The sequence below is a fragment of the Emydura macquarii genome, unplaced genomic scaffold (assembly GCF_026122565.2).
Source record: "Emydura macquarii macquarii isolate MOO-44397 ecotype Brisbane River unplaced genomic scaffold, CSIRO-AGI_Emac_v2 contig_3345, whole genome shotgun sequence".
Taxonomy (NCBI): domain Eukaryota; kingdom Metazoa; phylum Chordata; order Testudines; family Chelidae; genus Emydura; species Emydura macquarii.
Genome location: NW_027133482.1, coordinates 3,820,955 through 3,834,731, shown reverse-complemented (window position 1 = coordinate 3,834,731; position 13,777 = coordinate 3,820,955). Strand labels below are relative to the sequence as shown.

General features: G+C 46.7%; 1 protein-coding gene across 1 annotated transcript; it reads left to right on the top strand.

The window, feature by feature from the left end:
• The first annotated feature begins 3,480 nt into the window (after nucleotides 1-3,480).
• On the top strand, nucleotides 3,481-9,576 carry LOC137143708 (homeobox protein not2-like). The gene is made up of 3 exons (XM_067533634.1): nucleotides 3,481-3,823; nucleotides 7,103-7,311; nucleotides 9,418-9,576. The coding sequence occupies exons 1-3, from the start codon at nucleotides 3,481-3,483 to the stop codon at nucleotides 9,574-9,576; spliced, it is 711 nt and encodes a 236-aa protein (XP_067389735.1).
• Nucleotides 9,577-13,777: the final 4,201 nt, after the last annotated feature.

Genomic DNA, 13,777 nt, shown 5'->3' with positions numbered 1-13,777 from the left:
GGAACTCCCCCGCCCCTTTTATTTTCTAACCCCCTTTAAAAAACAAAACAAAAAAGAGGATCAGGGACATCCTTTTATCTCCCCTCCTTGCCCCCCTGCGAAAGCTTCCCCTTCGCTGAGCAAATGGGGTTGGCGATAGACCCAGTGCAAACCCCAACCTTGCAGCCATGTGTCAGTGAGTCAGGGCCACTTGGAAAGGAGGGGGCTTGTTAGCATGGGAAGCGCCAGGCTACCAGGGGCAGGCCCCCCCAGCTCCTGTTTTGCTTGCTGGCTAGTGCTACATTTCCCAAGTCGTTACCACGGGGTGAAAAACCCCAGCTTTTTAACAGAAATACATTAGCAGAGCACACAGTGCTAATGGGAGACAAAATACCTCATTAGTCAGCTAATTCTACCAGGCAGGAGTGGCAGAATAAAAAACTCACCTGACCATCACTGCTGTCTGTCCATCCAGCCACCCCTTCCTTTCTGCCTATCTAATTTCTCTCTGCAGTAACATCTTTGCTATTTAACCCCCCCGCTCGGCCCTTCGTCTCTCCAGAAAAATGGACGAGGGATTTTTTTCGATGGCCATTTAGGTGGATAGTGGGGTTAAGGAAGATGATCCTGGATTTAATCCACTACTGAAGTCGTGTGTATTCTACCCACCTTTCTGCCTTTGCTCCATGCTGGAAATGATAAAAATCAACACTTCCCCGGTATTATAAGAGGTCTGAATATGAATGTCCCTTGGCCTATACAAGGACTTGGGTACTATTTTACTCTGTAGTTTCCCTCGTGTTAATGTTTGTCTCTTATTTTGTATTCTTGTTTTATAGAATAAAGCTCTAAAATCTTTGTAATAAACAAAAATAAAAATCTCTCCGATCTCACTGACTTTGGATTCTCCCCCGCCCACAACTATAAGAGCTCCTTGATGGAACACAATGCCCCTGCAGCCCCACAAGGAGTTTTTTTTTTTTTTTTGCTTCCTTTTAACTGGCCAACCTACTAACTTCCTGTCGCCTTGCGTTCCACCCCAACTGGGGTTCAGAGATTTGGGGAATGAATCCCCCTCTTGACCCCCTTAGCTAGCGTATGCTCCCCTTCGGTATCCATGAACCTCTTCCTTCTCCCTAATTTAAAAGCAAAATTCCTCACGTGGCTGGACTCGATCCTAGCCCTATTTGACTGTTGGAATTCTAGCATTGACTCCGATGGGAAGAGAACAGATCCACCGTTACTTTATTCTTGGTTTACCTTTTCTTCCCTCTTTATTAATTTGTATGTTTGAGTGATGCCCCATGCGAAAGAGGTTTGCGTACATTTTCTCCCCCGTCCATCCTCATTCACACCTCTCTGTCTATATTTTAATATTGGACTATGTATTATTCCATCAATATCAAACCGCTGCGGAGATCTGCTTACAAGCAGACAGGATGATGGCCATTATTATCAACGTGTTGTCATTATTTTTTATAATACTAATTAACTATAGCTACATTAAATGTATGTGCATATTAAAATAAATAATCAGGTTCTCTCTGAAGTTTGCGGAAGGCAAAATTCTGTTTTCTCCATTCAAGTTTGGCATTTATTTGCAAATATTTTAGAGGATTTTGTTCCACGTGATCATTATTATTTTACAGTAGCTATATGATTTTCTGATAACTATATAATGTGAAATAATTATAATAGTTATGAATCATTAGATAGATCTAAAATAGTAATGATGCTAACCAGAACAAGTTACATTATTTGAAATATAAAACTTGGGCAAGAGTAACAGACCCTTGACCTCTGCAGACTTATTGCAAAATATCCAAGAGGAACTGGAGTTGGAAAACATCAGTGCCTGGGGAGCTTGGAAGACTTTTTTTTTATTGCCAGAGTCTCCAGTTTTGCAAGATGCTTGAGCATATGTCCGAACTTTAAACACGTGACTTTTGTTAGGAAGGATTTGCAGGACAGGGGCCTTGCATTGTAACGAGGAGCAATAAAACCCCAGCTGTATTTATTTATTTACGTATTTCCAAATTGTCACGGAAGACACCTGCTGAAGGGAAGAATTAAACGCTTTACAGGGAAAGCGGATGGATTCTTTGGTACCACCTGGTTATCATTTCTCTCTTTCTAGGTTCTTGTGTGGGCACCCATCCCTACGCTATTTCCTGACTAACGAGATACTCTAACAGTATTCCAATATATTTTCATGATTTACATTTGCCCTGAAATGTATAAAAACACTGAGTCTGATTCTTTTTTAAAGTAAGGCCCGTTTATATGGCTCTGGCAGCATAATGGAATTTCAGCAAGGGTGCAAATTACACTTATGCCCACTTGAAGGCAGGTGTGATAATACAAATACATGCACACCTATAGCTATGCTTTATTTTCAAGTAAAAGGCAAAAGGTTCATAGCCTCTGCTGCGACCTGATGTCTGTACCAAACAAAACCAGGGCTTGAAGGCACAGACTTTGCCAGGACTCAGATTTCAGCAATGGAAGGTGCATTTTCTTTTGGGTGACAGAATGAAGAGAGAAAGCAAAAAGGATAAAGCACAGGAAAGGACTCTGAAAACATTCAGCTTTGGAGGGAGCATTTGGACCACACCGCAGTGCTTCCTGCCTTGTGTGACAGTAGAAAGGGAGACAGAGGGGCAGGAGTCAGCCCTAGGATGTGGGTAGAACACAGTTACACACACCAGTGTACACACACAGACACTTCAATGACAGGTTGCAAATTAACAGTGAATTTCTGCTCCACATTGCAGCACCCTCTTGCACAGAAAGGTGAGTGTGTAGGTACATTTGTGTGTCTCTGCGTGTGCACGTGGACACATTGTGTGTGCGCACATGCAGATATTTGTACGTCTATATTTGTGGTTATGTGTGTTTGTGTGCGTGTGTTCATGTGCATGTGTATTTCTGTGTTTATATTGTGCGTGTGACAATTTTTGCATTTATATTGGGTGTGCGCGTGATTCTCTGAACGTTTGTGTCTATGTGGTGTGCGTGTGTTTTGTACGGTGTATCCATCTATGCTTGGATTTATGTTGTGTATTTATGTTGTGTGTCGCTTTTAGAGGCATGTTGTGCGTGTAGGTGCATTTGTAGGGGCTGTGAGACGTCCCTTCGCATTCCCATTTCATCTTTCCAGGCAGACCTGGCCCCTGTCATGGCCCTGCTAGGGTATCCCCCTGCCTGTCCCAGCCCAGAGACACCCCCTGTCATGCGGGCACCCTGCAAAGCCTCCCCTTTCTCCACCCAGCTCCTGCCTGCTTTGCATATTAATGTCTTCTTTACACTTCACAGGGCAAGCCCTCGGTATAAAGCCACCTTGGGCCCAGCCCCAGCCATTTCCTCTGTTCCTGAAAAGAGCCAGCCAGCCAGAGGGGCTAGGAGAGGGGAGCTCACACAGCCTCGGGAAAGCAACAAGCCCTGGCTAAGGATTCTGCCCAGCCTCAGCCTCCCCATTAGAAACAGATCTGCTGATTGAACATGCTCCAGAGGCCGGTCTTCCCAGGGCCACTCAGCACTGTCCTGGCAACAGCAAGAGACTCCTCTGGCCCCCCAGCTTACCCAGATGGTCCCCAGCCCCCCCAGAAGACCCCCTTCCTCATAGACGCCATCCTCTCCAAGCCAGAGCCGCAGAAGAAGGGCGCAGCCTCTGCCAGAGGTGCCTCCAAGCTGCCTCTGGAGTGGCACAGCTGGATTTACCCAGCCGCCTACTCTGTGGGAGTCCTGCCCTGCCCAGCCATGTACCTGTATAAACCAGGGCCCGGTGACGGGGCTCTGCAGCACAGGGGCTGCCTGTACTCTTATCCCAGCGGGAAGCAGGACAGTAAGTAGCATTTAAGAGTTGAGGGTTGCAGGGCGGTGTGTTGGAGGGACTGTGGGGTGTGAGTGCAGGGAGGGGTGTAGGTGTGTGTGTTTCTGGCTAGTCTTGTATGTGTAGGGCTGCATGGGGTGTCTCTGCCTGGTTTGTGTGTGTGTATGAGGCATTGATGTCAGGATGGGGCTGACAGTGTGTGTGGTGGTGTGTCTGGATCAGTGCATGCGTGTATTGAGATCTGAGGGGGTGTGTGTGTGTGTGTGTCTGTTTAGGGTGTTTCCATCTAGTATGTGTGTGTCCATGTACTGGGGTGCGAGGGACATTTCTGACAGTGGCTGTGTGTGGACGGGTGTCTGCGTCTGGGGCGTCTCTGGCCTGGCGTGGTTTGTGTGGGGAGCAGGTGTGGGGCAGATGCAAGAGTGGCTAGCATTAGGGTGATGATATGCAGTGGGGGGATGTGTCTGTGGAGCTGGAAGAGGGATGCTGTCTGGAGGATGCGGCAAGCCTTCGGCCTTACTCTTTAGGCACCTTGGCAAGAGATACAGGCTCATCAGGACTGGCCAAGAGCAAACGGGGTCCATCAGAGCTTTTGATTTGTTTCTGAACTAAACCAAACCAGGAGAAAACCAAAAAAGGTTTATTTTTAAAATTATTTTAGGACCCCTGAGATTTCGGGGGGGGGCTTCTCCCACTGCAGCCCCGCCCCAGCTCCTTTGTTGTTGGCACTGATACATTCACAGACCGAAATGCAGCTTCCAAACTCTGTTCAGTTTGGGGGGATATGGGGTGTGGGGAGAGCACAGTCATTTCCCAATATTTATTTCTGTTCCTCTACCAGGAGTGGGTTAAAGGGGTTGATGCTTATTAATCCTGAACAGCTGATGGGGGAAGAGAGCCCATGGTTTGGAGTTTATTTTCGCAGGGCCTGATCCTGCAGATTTGCATGTGAATAACTTTGCTGCAGTTGGAACCACTCATCTGAGTAAAGTTACTCTCCCGTGTTTACAGAATCTGACCCCAACGTTTGTGTTAGACTTTGTAATGTACATGCACCTAGGGCAAAAAGAGAGATTTTTTTTTCTTAAAGAAATAGATGAATTTGAGTTTCTTGGGCAGATCCAAAGAGAGGAGTGGAGTTGAACTGCTGTAACGGAGGGCAGATTTTAGTTCAGTGCATGTATATTCTTGTCTGCTCTGTATTTACTTCAAACTCTATGGGTACCATTGATTTTTAAGCAAAATTAACCCTTTATCTCAACGAGATAAAAATAGAAAAATTAAAAATTAAAAATAGACAGCCCATTGAAATTAATTATTATTAATTGGCCCTTGCAGGGGCCAATCCCACGGTCCTTACTCAGGCAAAACTACCCACCTAAATCAATTACGATTTTTGCCTGCATAAGAAACCAAGATTTGAGCCTTATAGTTTGTAAAAATTCAGATACTACAAGTATTGTTTATACTCAAAAACCTTTTAAAACTATCTAGTGTAGTTACGTATTTCACATTATCTTTTTTTTAGACAAAGTTTAGTATCTGTACATTTATATATTAATTATAATTATATTGCTAGATGGTGACAATATGCTTGGGCAATGTGCAAAATGATTTTATAAATTATTTCAGTCCGACTCCTATTTACTACTCTAATAAATATATTATAACTTAGTTATTATATGACAGATCTGCTGGTATAAATAGGCTGAGTTCAATTAAAGTCAAACTAACAATGCTGATTTATATCAGCGGAGACTCTGGCCCTAAAATATAAGTGTTTATACACTCAAATATTTAAAAGACCTACCCTACATTAGTTTTATTTGCCAAACGTGTTTTTATAGCTGTAACAGTTACAAATGTTATGACTTAATGACTCTTAAAACTACGGTCCTAATCTTGCAAACGCATACGCACTGCGTATCTTTACACATCAGAGTAATCCCACTGATCCAGTGAGATTACTCCTGTGCATAAAATTAAGCATGTGCAGAAGTATTTGCAGGATCAAGGCCTATAATTCTAACAATTTAGAATTGCATTCTAGCTATTTGTATCGCCAGAAACATTTTAATATCAACATTTCAAGCTCCCAGTAGTTTTTGTAACTATATTTTGATACTTGGAAACCTTTTGAACTCTTACAGTGATTATATCGGGCCATGATCCCACAGGCTGATCCATGTAAGTGGACCCCTAAACCTTTGCAGTGCCCCTCTAAAATCAGTGGGGCTCAGTATGGAAGCAGGGACCCATATGTGTAGATCCATCTGCAGGATCAGGGGTTTTTCAGTATAACTATTTATTAGCAAGGGACCTGATGGCAAGCCCTGTGTCTCCGGTCCTCCAACCCAGATCTAAAGCATGGGCGGAACCAACACCTTGAATCCAAATGCTCCTAGACTTGGGAATTTTCCAAACTGAGAACTAATCTCTCTTATTTATTCATTATGCAGAGGCCCCCATCCTGCCACCCCCATGGGTCGTGGGGAGCCCTGAAGTCAGTGGATGACTCACATAAGTAAGAATTGAGGCTGGCAGGCACCAGCCCTGCATTTATTTGGTTTAATGATTTGAAGCACGTGTGAAAGAATTGGCAGTGCAGAGCCTTAGAAGCAACGTTGCCTGTTCTTGAGTTTTTGCAGTTTGCTCACGTGAAGACTTTTTATTCTGAACTACATATCATTATACCAACAAGACACTTAGGCAATAATATAGTAATTATTAGTATGCCAGCAACATGCCCGTGCCATGCAGGGTCCAAAAACCAGACACACCTTGCCCTGAAGAACTTACAATCCAACTCCTCAATACATAGGCACATTATTAACTTTACTGTTGGGTTTTGAGCAATCCCAGTGACGCGTAGGGGTTACTGGATCCGGGCCTAAACAAGAGCGTCCAGTATAAGCAATGCACAGAGCGGGTCAAATCCTGCTTGCTACAATCCACTCATGGACTTCCTTGGGACCAGGGTCTGGCCCTATGTCACTGAAAGGTTCCCCGGTTATACTGGCTGGCAGAGGCTGTCTGCTTCTTTCCTCAGGGTGTTACTGTTCCTTCTCTTCCATCCTTTCTGAGCCTGGTGTAGACTGGAGCAGCCGTGCTCGGAAACCAGCCACAGCTGTAGCTTACAGGGTTTGGAGCAGGTGAAACTCTTCCACCCAGAGTAACGGGAGTCAGCCAGGGCTGTGACGCGTGCTGTCTCTCTGTACACAGATGTTTCCTGCAAGGCAAATCAGGCCGTTTCTGTCCTTCCTCTCGCTGAGTCTTGCCCCTTGCTCACAGGTCTGCAGTTGTCTCATTGCGTAGGAGCCGGCTCTCTGGGCCCCCCTGTTCCTTGGAGATCCAGGGGGCCCTGTAAGATGAAGAGGGTCCGCACAGTCTTCAAACCGGAGCAGCTGGAGCGGCTGGAGCAGGAGTTCCTCAAACAGCAATACATGGTGGGCACCGAGCGGGTTGATTTGGCTGCAACCCTGCACCTCACAGAGACCCAGGTAGGAAATCTGCCCTGTCCCTTGAGGCCATGACGTCAATCTAGGATCTGGACATGGTCCCTGGGGTCAGTCAGAGATCTAGGCATGGCCCCTGCCTGGGACTGCATCCGGACGTGACAGCAGGAGATGAGATGCCTAGTCCGTTTCAGGGCTTCTGTCTCTGTTATAGCATGAGGGGCTCCCGGTAGTTACACTTTCATCTCCCCAGAAATGGGGACGGTCTGGGGGGGGGGGGGTGTCTAGTCATTGAAGGGAGATCCCATGACAAGGGATATTTAAGACTAGATGAGACTAAACGTGGGCGAATGAATACACGATGCACAGCTAGCCCGTGGAACTAGCTCTAAAAGATATCACTGAGGCAGGATGTGTGTGAAGAACAACAGCCTCCACCCTTCTGTCCAGTAGGGAGGCTAAAATGCATTTGGGGTATAGAGGCTCCTGGTTCAGGGCTCAAGCCAGCCAAAGAATCCTCCTCTGGGGGAAGGGAACTCTGGAATTGCCCATTATGGGGCCATCATTCCCCTGCAGCAGCTGATACAGGCCCCAGATGAAGCCAGGAAACTGAAGCAGATGGGCCATTGGTTTGATGCAGCCTGGCTGGTCCTGTTCTGCTCTAAGGACCCGTTCTGTATCGACTACAGGCGGTGGACTAGACAAGCTCATTTTCCATCTCTATTTTCTACGATTCTTGATTTTTGTCCCCTGTGCGTGCACCCAAATGCGACCCTCTGTGGGGCCGAGGGGTGAAAAGGCCCCTGGGACCTGGGCTCCCATTATCGCTGATCTGTATCATTTTAAAGAAGTCAGCCCCCACCCTGCCGAGCCTGTTGCACTGTCCCCCAGCAACTCTTCCGCTTTCCCTGATCACTGCTGTTCCCGGCAGGAGGACCAGGAGGGTGTTAACGGGTGTAACCGCCCCCTTCATGCCAAGGTTGCTGGCATGTGGCACTTCTTAGGAATGCTGCTTTCAGAGAGTGCCACATTTATTTTTAGACCACATTCACGCTCAGACCTCTCCACGCTGCACGTTCCCGTCTAGACTGAAACGGCTGCCTCGCTGGGGCTCCCGCTTACGAAATCTGTCGGCTGGTGGTTCCCCGGAATAACTCGAACAATTCAAAGCACTGTGCTGCAGTGTAGATGGGGCCACGCCGTGCTCCTGAATCGTGGTGCAGCCCTTCTAAAGTCTCTAAGCACTTCACGCTGCTCCCACCAAAGCCAACTGGCTTTCATGGGGACGCAGCTAAAAAAACCCCTGTCCCGTGCAATCTATGCTGCATGGCTCAGGTTTTAATCCGAATGACTGTTTGGCAACAGGGTTCCCCCAGGGTGATTGTTACTGCAGTGTAGCCAGGATCTATGACTTCAGGGCTCATGAGATTATAGACCTTGGCTCACTTTCCATGATAGGCCCATGAGGATAGCTCAGGGCATGGAAGAAATCACTCAGCGCTGAGATTTGGGATCCAGCGCCTCTGCCTGAGAACAGTAGAGTGGCTTATTTATTTTTTAAACCCATTTTGGTGACACTGGGGGGGAAATCCTGGCCCCACTGAGCCGAATGGGAGTTTTGCCACTAGCTCAGTGGGGCCAGGATTTCCCTCATCATTTCTTTTTTTTTTTTGGACTCTATTATTGAAAGACAGCACAAGCAGGGTGAAGGTTTTTGGGAAGGAATTTGGGGCTGGTGGATAAAGCCAGGGACAAGGAGACAGGACTCTTGTGATCCGTTTCACTATTGTCTGCATAACTGCATGCAAATGGCATGACCGCCATGTGACTCAGTTTCCCCATCTGTAAATCAAGGATAATACCACTTTCCAACCTACTGGACAGTCGGCAGGCTTAGGTAAATGTCTGTAAAGTGCTTTGAGAGCCTCGAAAGAAAGGAGATATGGCTTTAGTTATAACTATTATTAATAATCCGTGGTGCCAGGAGCCTCTTAGCACCAAGAAACTCCTGCTGGAGTCAGGGAGACTTGCCTGCGTAGCGATTGGGCCCTGCTGACAATATTTTAGCACAGTTCAAAGACCTGCAAGGCCAGGGCTTTAATGCACCAGAGCGAGTGGTTTTCATTGCCCTGTGGGCTGAATCTCTCATAGGTGAAAGTCTGGTTCCAGAACCGGAGGATCAAATGGAGAAAGCAGAGCCTGGAGCAGAAGAAAGCTAAGTTGTTGCAGTTTGGAGGCCCACCGCCTGTTACTACTGACTTGACAGACCTCAAGAACAATGAGGAAGACCCGGTGGACGTAGAGGTCTAAAGGGCTTGAAATTTCCCTGCTGCAGACGTTGCTCTTGCGATGGAACTGGCAGACGTTTACAGCTATGTCCAGGGAGAAGACTGACGGATGAAGCTCCCAGGGAGTTGAGCAGCTGCTCCACACCATGCGTGCTTCTCCGGCCTGAGAAATAGACCAAACTCGTTACCGGAATGTCGAAGATACAGGACTGACCTGGCACTGCTTAGGATGAGTCCGTGATATGCAACACCCACTGTCCAACCGCATGATACTATACACCTGGGACCTGGTCATCAGGTCAGTTACGCTTGGGCAACTTCCAGCATAGGGCCCCCATTGATAAAACCAGGTAACCCACAAGTCTCTCTTTTCTCTACTGAAACGCCCCAGAAAGCACAGCCCCTTTCCAGCAGAAAGACTGGAGTTAAAATTGGAGATGGGGGCCCAGTCATAGAGTTCGGATCCAGATCCAGACATCAGTGCCTTTAAACTCCATGTTAGTGTGTTTTATCAACCCCTTGGTGCTGTTGGACTAACAGGCAGGGTAGCCCTGGCGTGGTGGTGGTGGGGGTGGTGTTAAGAGAATCAGGCTCATTATTTTTCCCCTCCCTAGTTCATTTTATTTCCAGATCGTGTTTGAAATTCAGAGCGGCACAAAAAGTGCTTCACTAAATTTGCAACAAAGCAAACAGGATCTGACCAAACTAAGGAGAAAAAAAGCCCCATGGGTTATAATAAAGGGCGTGATGTTACCACACGCACAGTTCTCATTAATTTCAATGAGAGCTTCACTAAGCTGCCATCCCTCTATTCTGGACCCTGGTTCCGATCTGATTTACACCAATCTTCTACCGGTGTAACTCCATGAACTGCCATGGAGTTATTCCTTATTCATGCAGGCGCGAGAGGAGAATCAGGTCCTTTCAGTTCAATGTAAGACTGCAGGGTCAGCCCTAAAGATAAAAATTGGCAGCCCAAGGGGTAATTTTCTGAAAGCCGTAAGTGCTGGGGGCTTAGAATGAAAGTGCCTCCCAGCAGCCCTCCTGTGGTGCTGCAGTAGGGATTTGTACATTTTTGCCTCTCTCCTGGCCTGCAAAGCCCAGATCAAAGACCTCGCTCCTCCCCTATGCACATATTGCATTACCTTTACCGTGCAGAGAGGTGCTCAAGCGGCAAAATCTGGGCCTAGCTTTCAGATACCTCTCTGGTAGTGTTTGCATCTGGGATTTTGCTTCAGGCCATTGTACAAATCTTGCTTTGGATTACAAACACCATCCTTATACCAAGTACGGCATTACGTGCAAACCCCTCCCCATCCCGCAAGCAATGCACACGCACTCATTAAGACTCCAGCGGTAGTTGCAACGTTCTGTCTCTGCATTCTGCACTGGATGGCAGAGGAAACAGCACCTGGTGGTTTTGCCTAGTGTCTCTAACAATACAGCCAGAGACTGTATTTTTAACAGGAGGGTAAACTGGGGTCATGACAGTTGAGGTCTGAGCAACAGACAGGTGATGCCCTGCCTCTCTTGTACTACGTTGTACTAGGTGTGCTTGAGTTCACATTGCCAGCTGCTAAGGTCTCCTAGCACCCAAATCTGCTGCACTGTGGTTTGCCATCAGGTGTTCCTGTGTTTGCCGAAGCACATATGGGCTGCTCCAGGATATTAAGGCATTGGCTGGCTGGCAGTCTGCCCCCAAACGCTCAGGATAATTTATTGTGCCTTTTTTTTTGAACCGGAACATTGTAAATAACACGATTCTTGTATTATTTATAGACATAGCCCCATTTTTTGGACACTGTCATTTATTTATTTGCTTCACATTTTACCATAATAAAATCTAGTCTATTTTAAAAGAGATACCGAGGGAAGGGAACTGGGAGGCGATATTTTCTTCCAAGCAACTGGGTGGCTCATGGTGGGATTGGACCCTGTGGGTGTAATGCGGTTAAACAACCTTAATGAAACTCAAACTGAGCTGCACAGCTGCAGCGGATGGGTCATATGTCCTGAATGCTGTGTTCAGTCAATGCAGGTTGAGATTTCCCGTCACTGTTGGGCTAGCCATTTTCTCTCTGGTTTCATCTACAAACCGTGACAGCCCGTGAGAGGGGAGCAAGCCGAAGGGGTGTTTGGGGGCCATGGTTTCACTGGTAAAGAACAAAAGATTGCAACGTGCAGCTGCCACACCCCTGAAAGGGTGATCTGCCTGCTGATTTTCCACATGCCTCGTGCAACGGGGCCCCGACATCTGATCCATGTCATTCATAAATGGAGAGTTGGTTCCTCTGGGCTGGTTGGATTCCCCTATGTTCCCTCCGCCTCCAAGACCAGACCATTCAAACAGGCCTTTCAACCCTGCAGGAAAAGCGGGCTCCCACCACAATTCACAGGAAGCAATGCTCAGCCCAGGCCATGTCTCCCCTTCTTCTTCTAATCCCATCATAAATTTGAGCTGAGTCCGAAACTAGCTGGGACAGGCCCCTGTTCACCATGGCGACCATGCATGCCTGGGATGAGCAAGAAGATTCAGTCGATTTGGACACGGAAGTCACTACCATAGAGAGGAGCCTGGCCCCCTCAGCCAGGAGCTCTTTGGTGTATCTGGGTACCAGTTCAAGCCCAAACGTTCATTTACATCCACCACTAGCCTGGGAGACTTCTTGCATCTGAAATTGGGTGCAAAAAGCACAGCTGTACATCCTGCCCACCTAATGTTGCACCATATGCCTACAGACCTCCTGCTGCTATAGCACAAGCCCCTACTACCATTCAGGCTAAAGAAGGATCTCCATTAATTGTTAGCACTGTAAGACCTATGATGCACTGTCACGCAGTTCTGATACCATCCAGCAGAGGGCAGGCTCTCCCACACGTATGACATTTCTTTACAACGTACATATCACCTGGAAAATACGATGTCACACTGCATTCTAAGGTGTCACTACAGATTAGATCGGGTTGAAAAATGGGATTATTTTCCCCATGGAATTTTTCATGGGGGAGGGGAAAAGGTATCATTTTTAAGTCTCAGGGTTTCCTTCTCTTTCCTGCCCCTTTTAACGCCCCTTCCTCCCCTTCCCCCTCACCCATGGAAGATAAAAAAAAGTGTTGGAAAGATGGGGAAAATCCACTTTTCCTTCCTTTTTATTGTTTCCCGACAAAACATCACTTTTACACAGTGAAGGCATGAAAAACAGGTGTCTACACATTTAACCCCTTTTACTATTTGACACACCCGTGAAGGTGTGTCAAACCCACATACACACACACACACACACACACTTACTGTTTCCCAACTCCTCACCGTTTGGAAAACAGCAGCTCAGTGTTGAGAAGCAGTGGAAAAGCCCCCAGCTTCAAAACCAAAATATTTTGTTGCTGGTTTTTTTTTTTTTTAAATGAAATTTCTCATTTTGAAAAATGTCAAGTTTTTCCCCCCCAAAATTTTTTAAAATGTCAAATTTTATTTAATGAAACTGTATTTTCTGATGGAAAAGGTTTTTCTTTTTTGACCAGGAGCTCCCACTAAAGGAGCCAATCAAGATCGGGACCCCATTGTGCTAGGCGCTGTACAAACCCAGATTAAGAGACAGTCCCTGCCTGCTCCTGAAGAGTTTACAGTCTAGGGCAAAGTAGCATGGCAAATTCCTTTCAATCCCTAGTTAAACTGGGCAGGGTTCATACTGGTGGCCTGTAGATGAGAGGCTCTGTATCTCATTAGCAGTGCCCTTAAACAGCCAGTCCCTTTAAGTGCTAAAGTGACATTATTGAGAATGAGGTTATTTTCTGCAAAGGTGAGTTTATTACATCAAGTTCTAACTTTTTGGGGGCTCAGTTAAGCAGGCTTTCCTGCTTTCTGTCCAGGCTGGCAAAATCTCCGCCTGCTGTCTCAATCTCAAACACACTGTCTGCCACACCTGGTTCTTAAAGGCACAGCTCCTATTATAATAATCCCCAGCAAATACAACACTTTTTCATCCATAGCTCTCAAAGCACTTTACAAAGGAGGTCAGACTTGTTATCCCGCATTTTACACAAGGGGAAACTGAGGTACAGAGTAGTCAAGTGAGCTGACCAAGGTCACCTAATCAAAAATAGCAGAGCCAGGAATTGAACACAGAGCTGATGCCTATATCAATGCTCTGTCCACTAGACCACACTGCCTCCCCATTAACACCGATAAAGAAAGTCCAAGGCAGAAGAAACTATCAAAAATA

Coding starts and splice junctions, on each gene's coding strand:
- LOC137143708 (XM_067533634.1), top strand. CDS start 3,481: ATGCTCCAGAGGCCGGTCTTCCCAGGGCCACTCAGCACTGTCCTGGCA. Junction 3,824..7,102: donor TCCCAGCGGGAAGCAGGACA/GTAAGTAGCATT, acceptor CCTTGCTCACAG/GTCTGCAGTTGTCTCATTGC. Junction 7,312..9,417: donor TGCACCTCACAGAGACCCAG/GTAGGAAATCTG, acceptor AATCTCTCATAG/GTGAAAGTCTGGTTCCAGAA.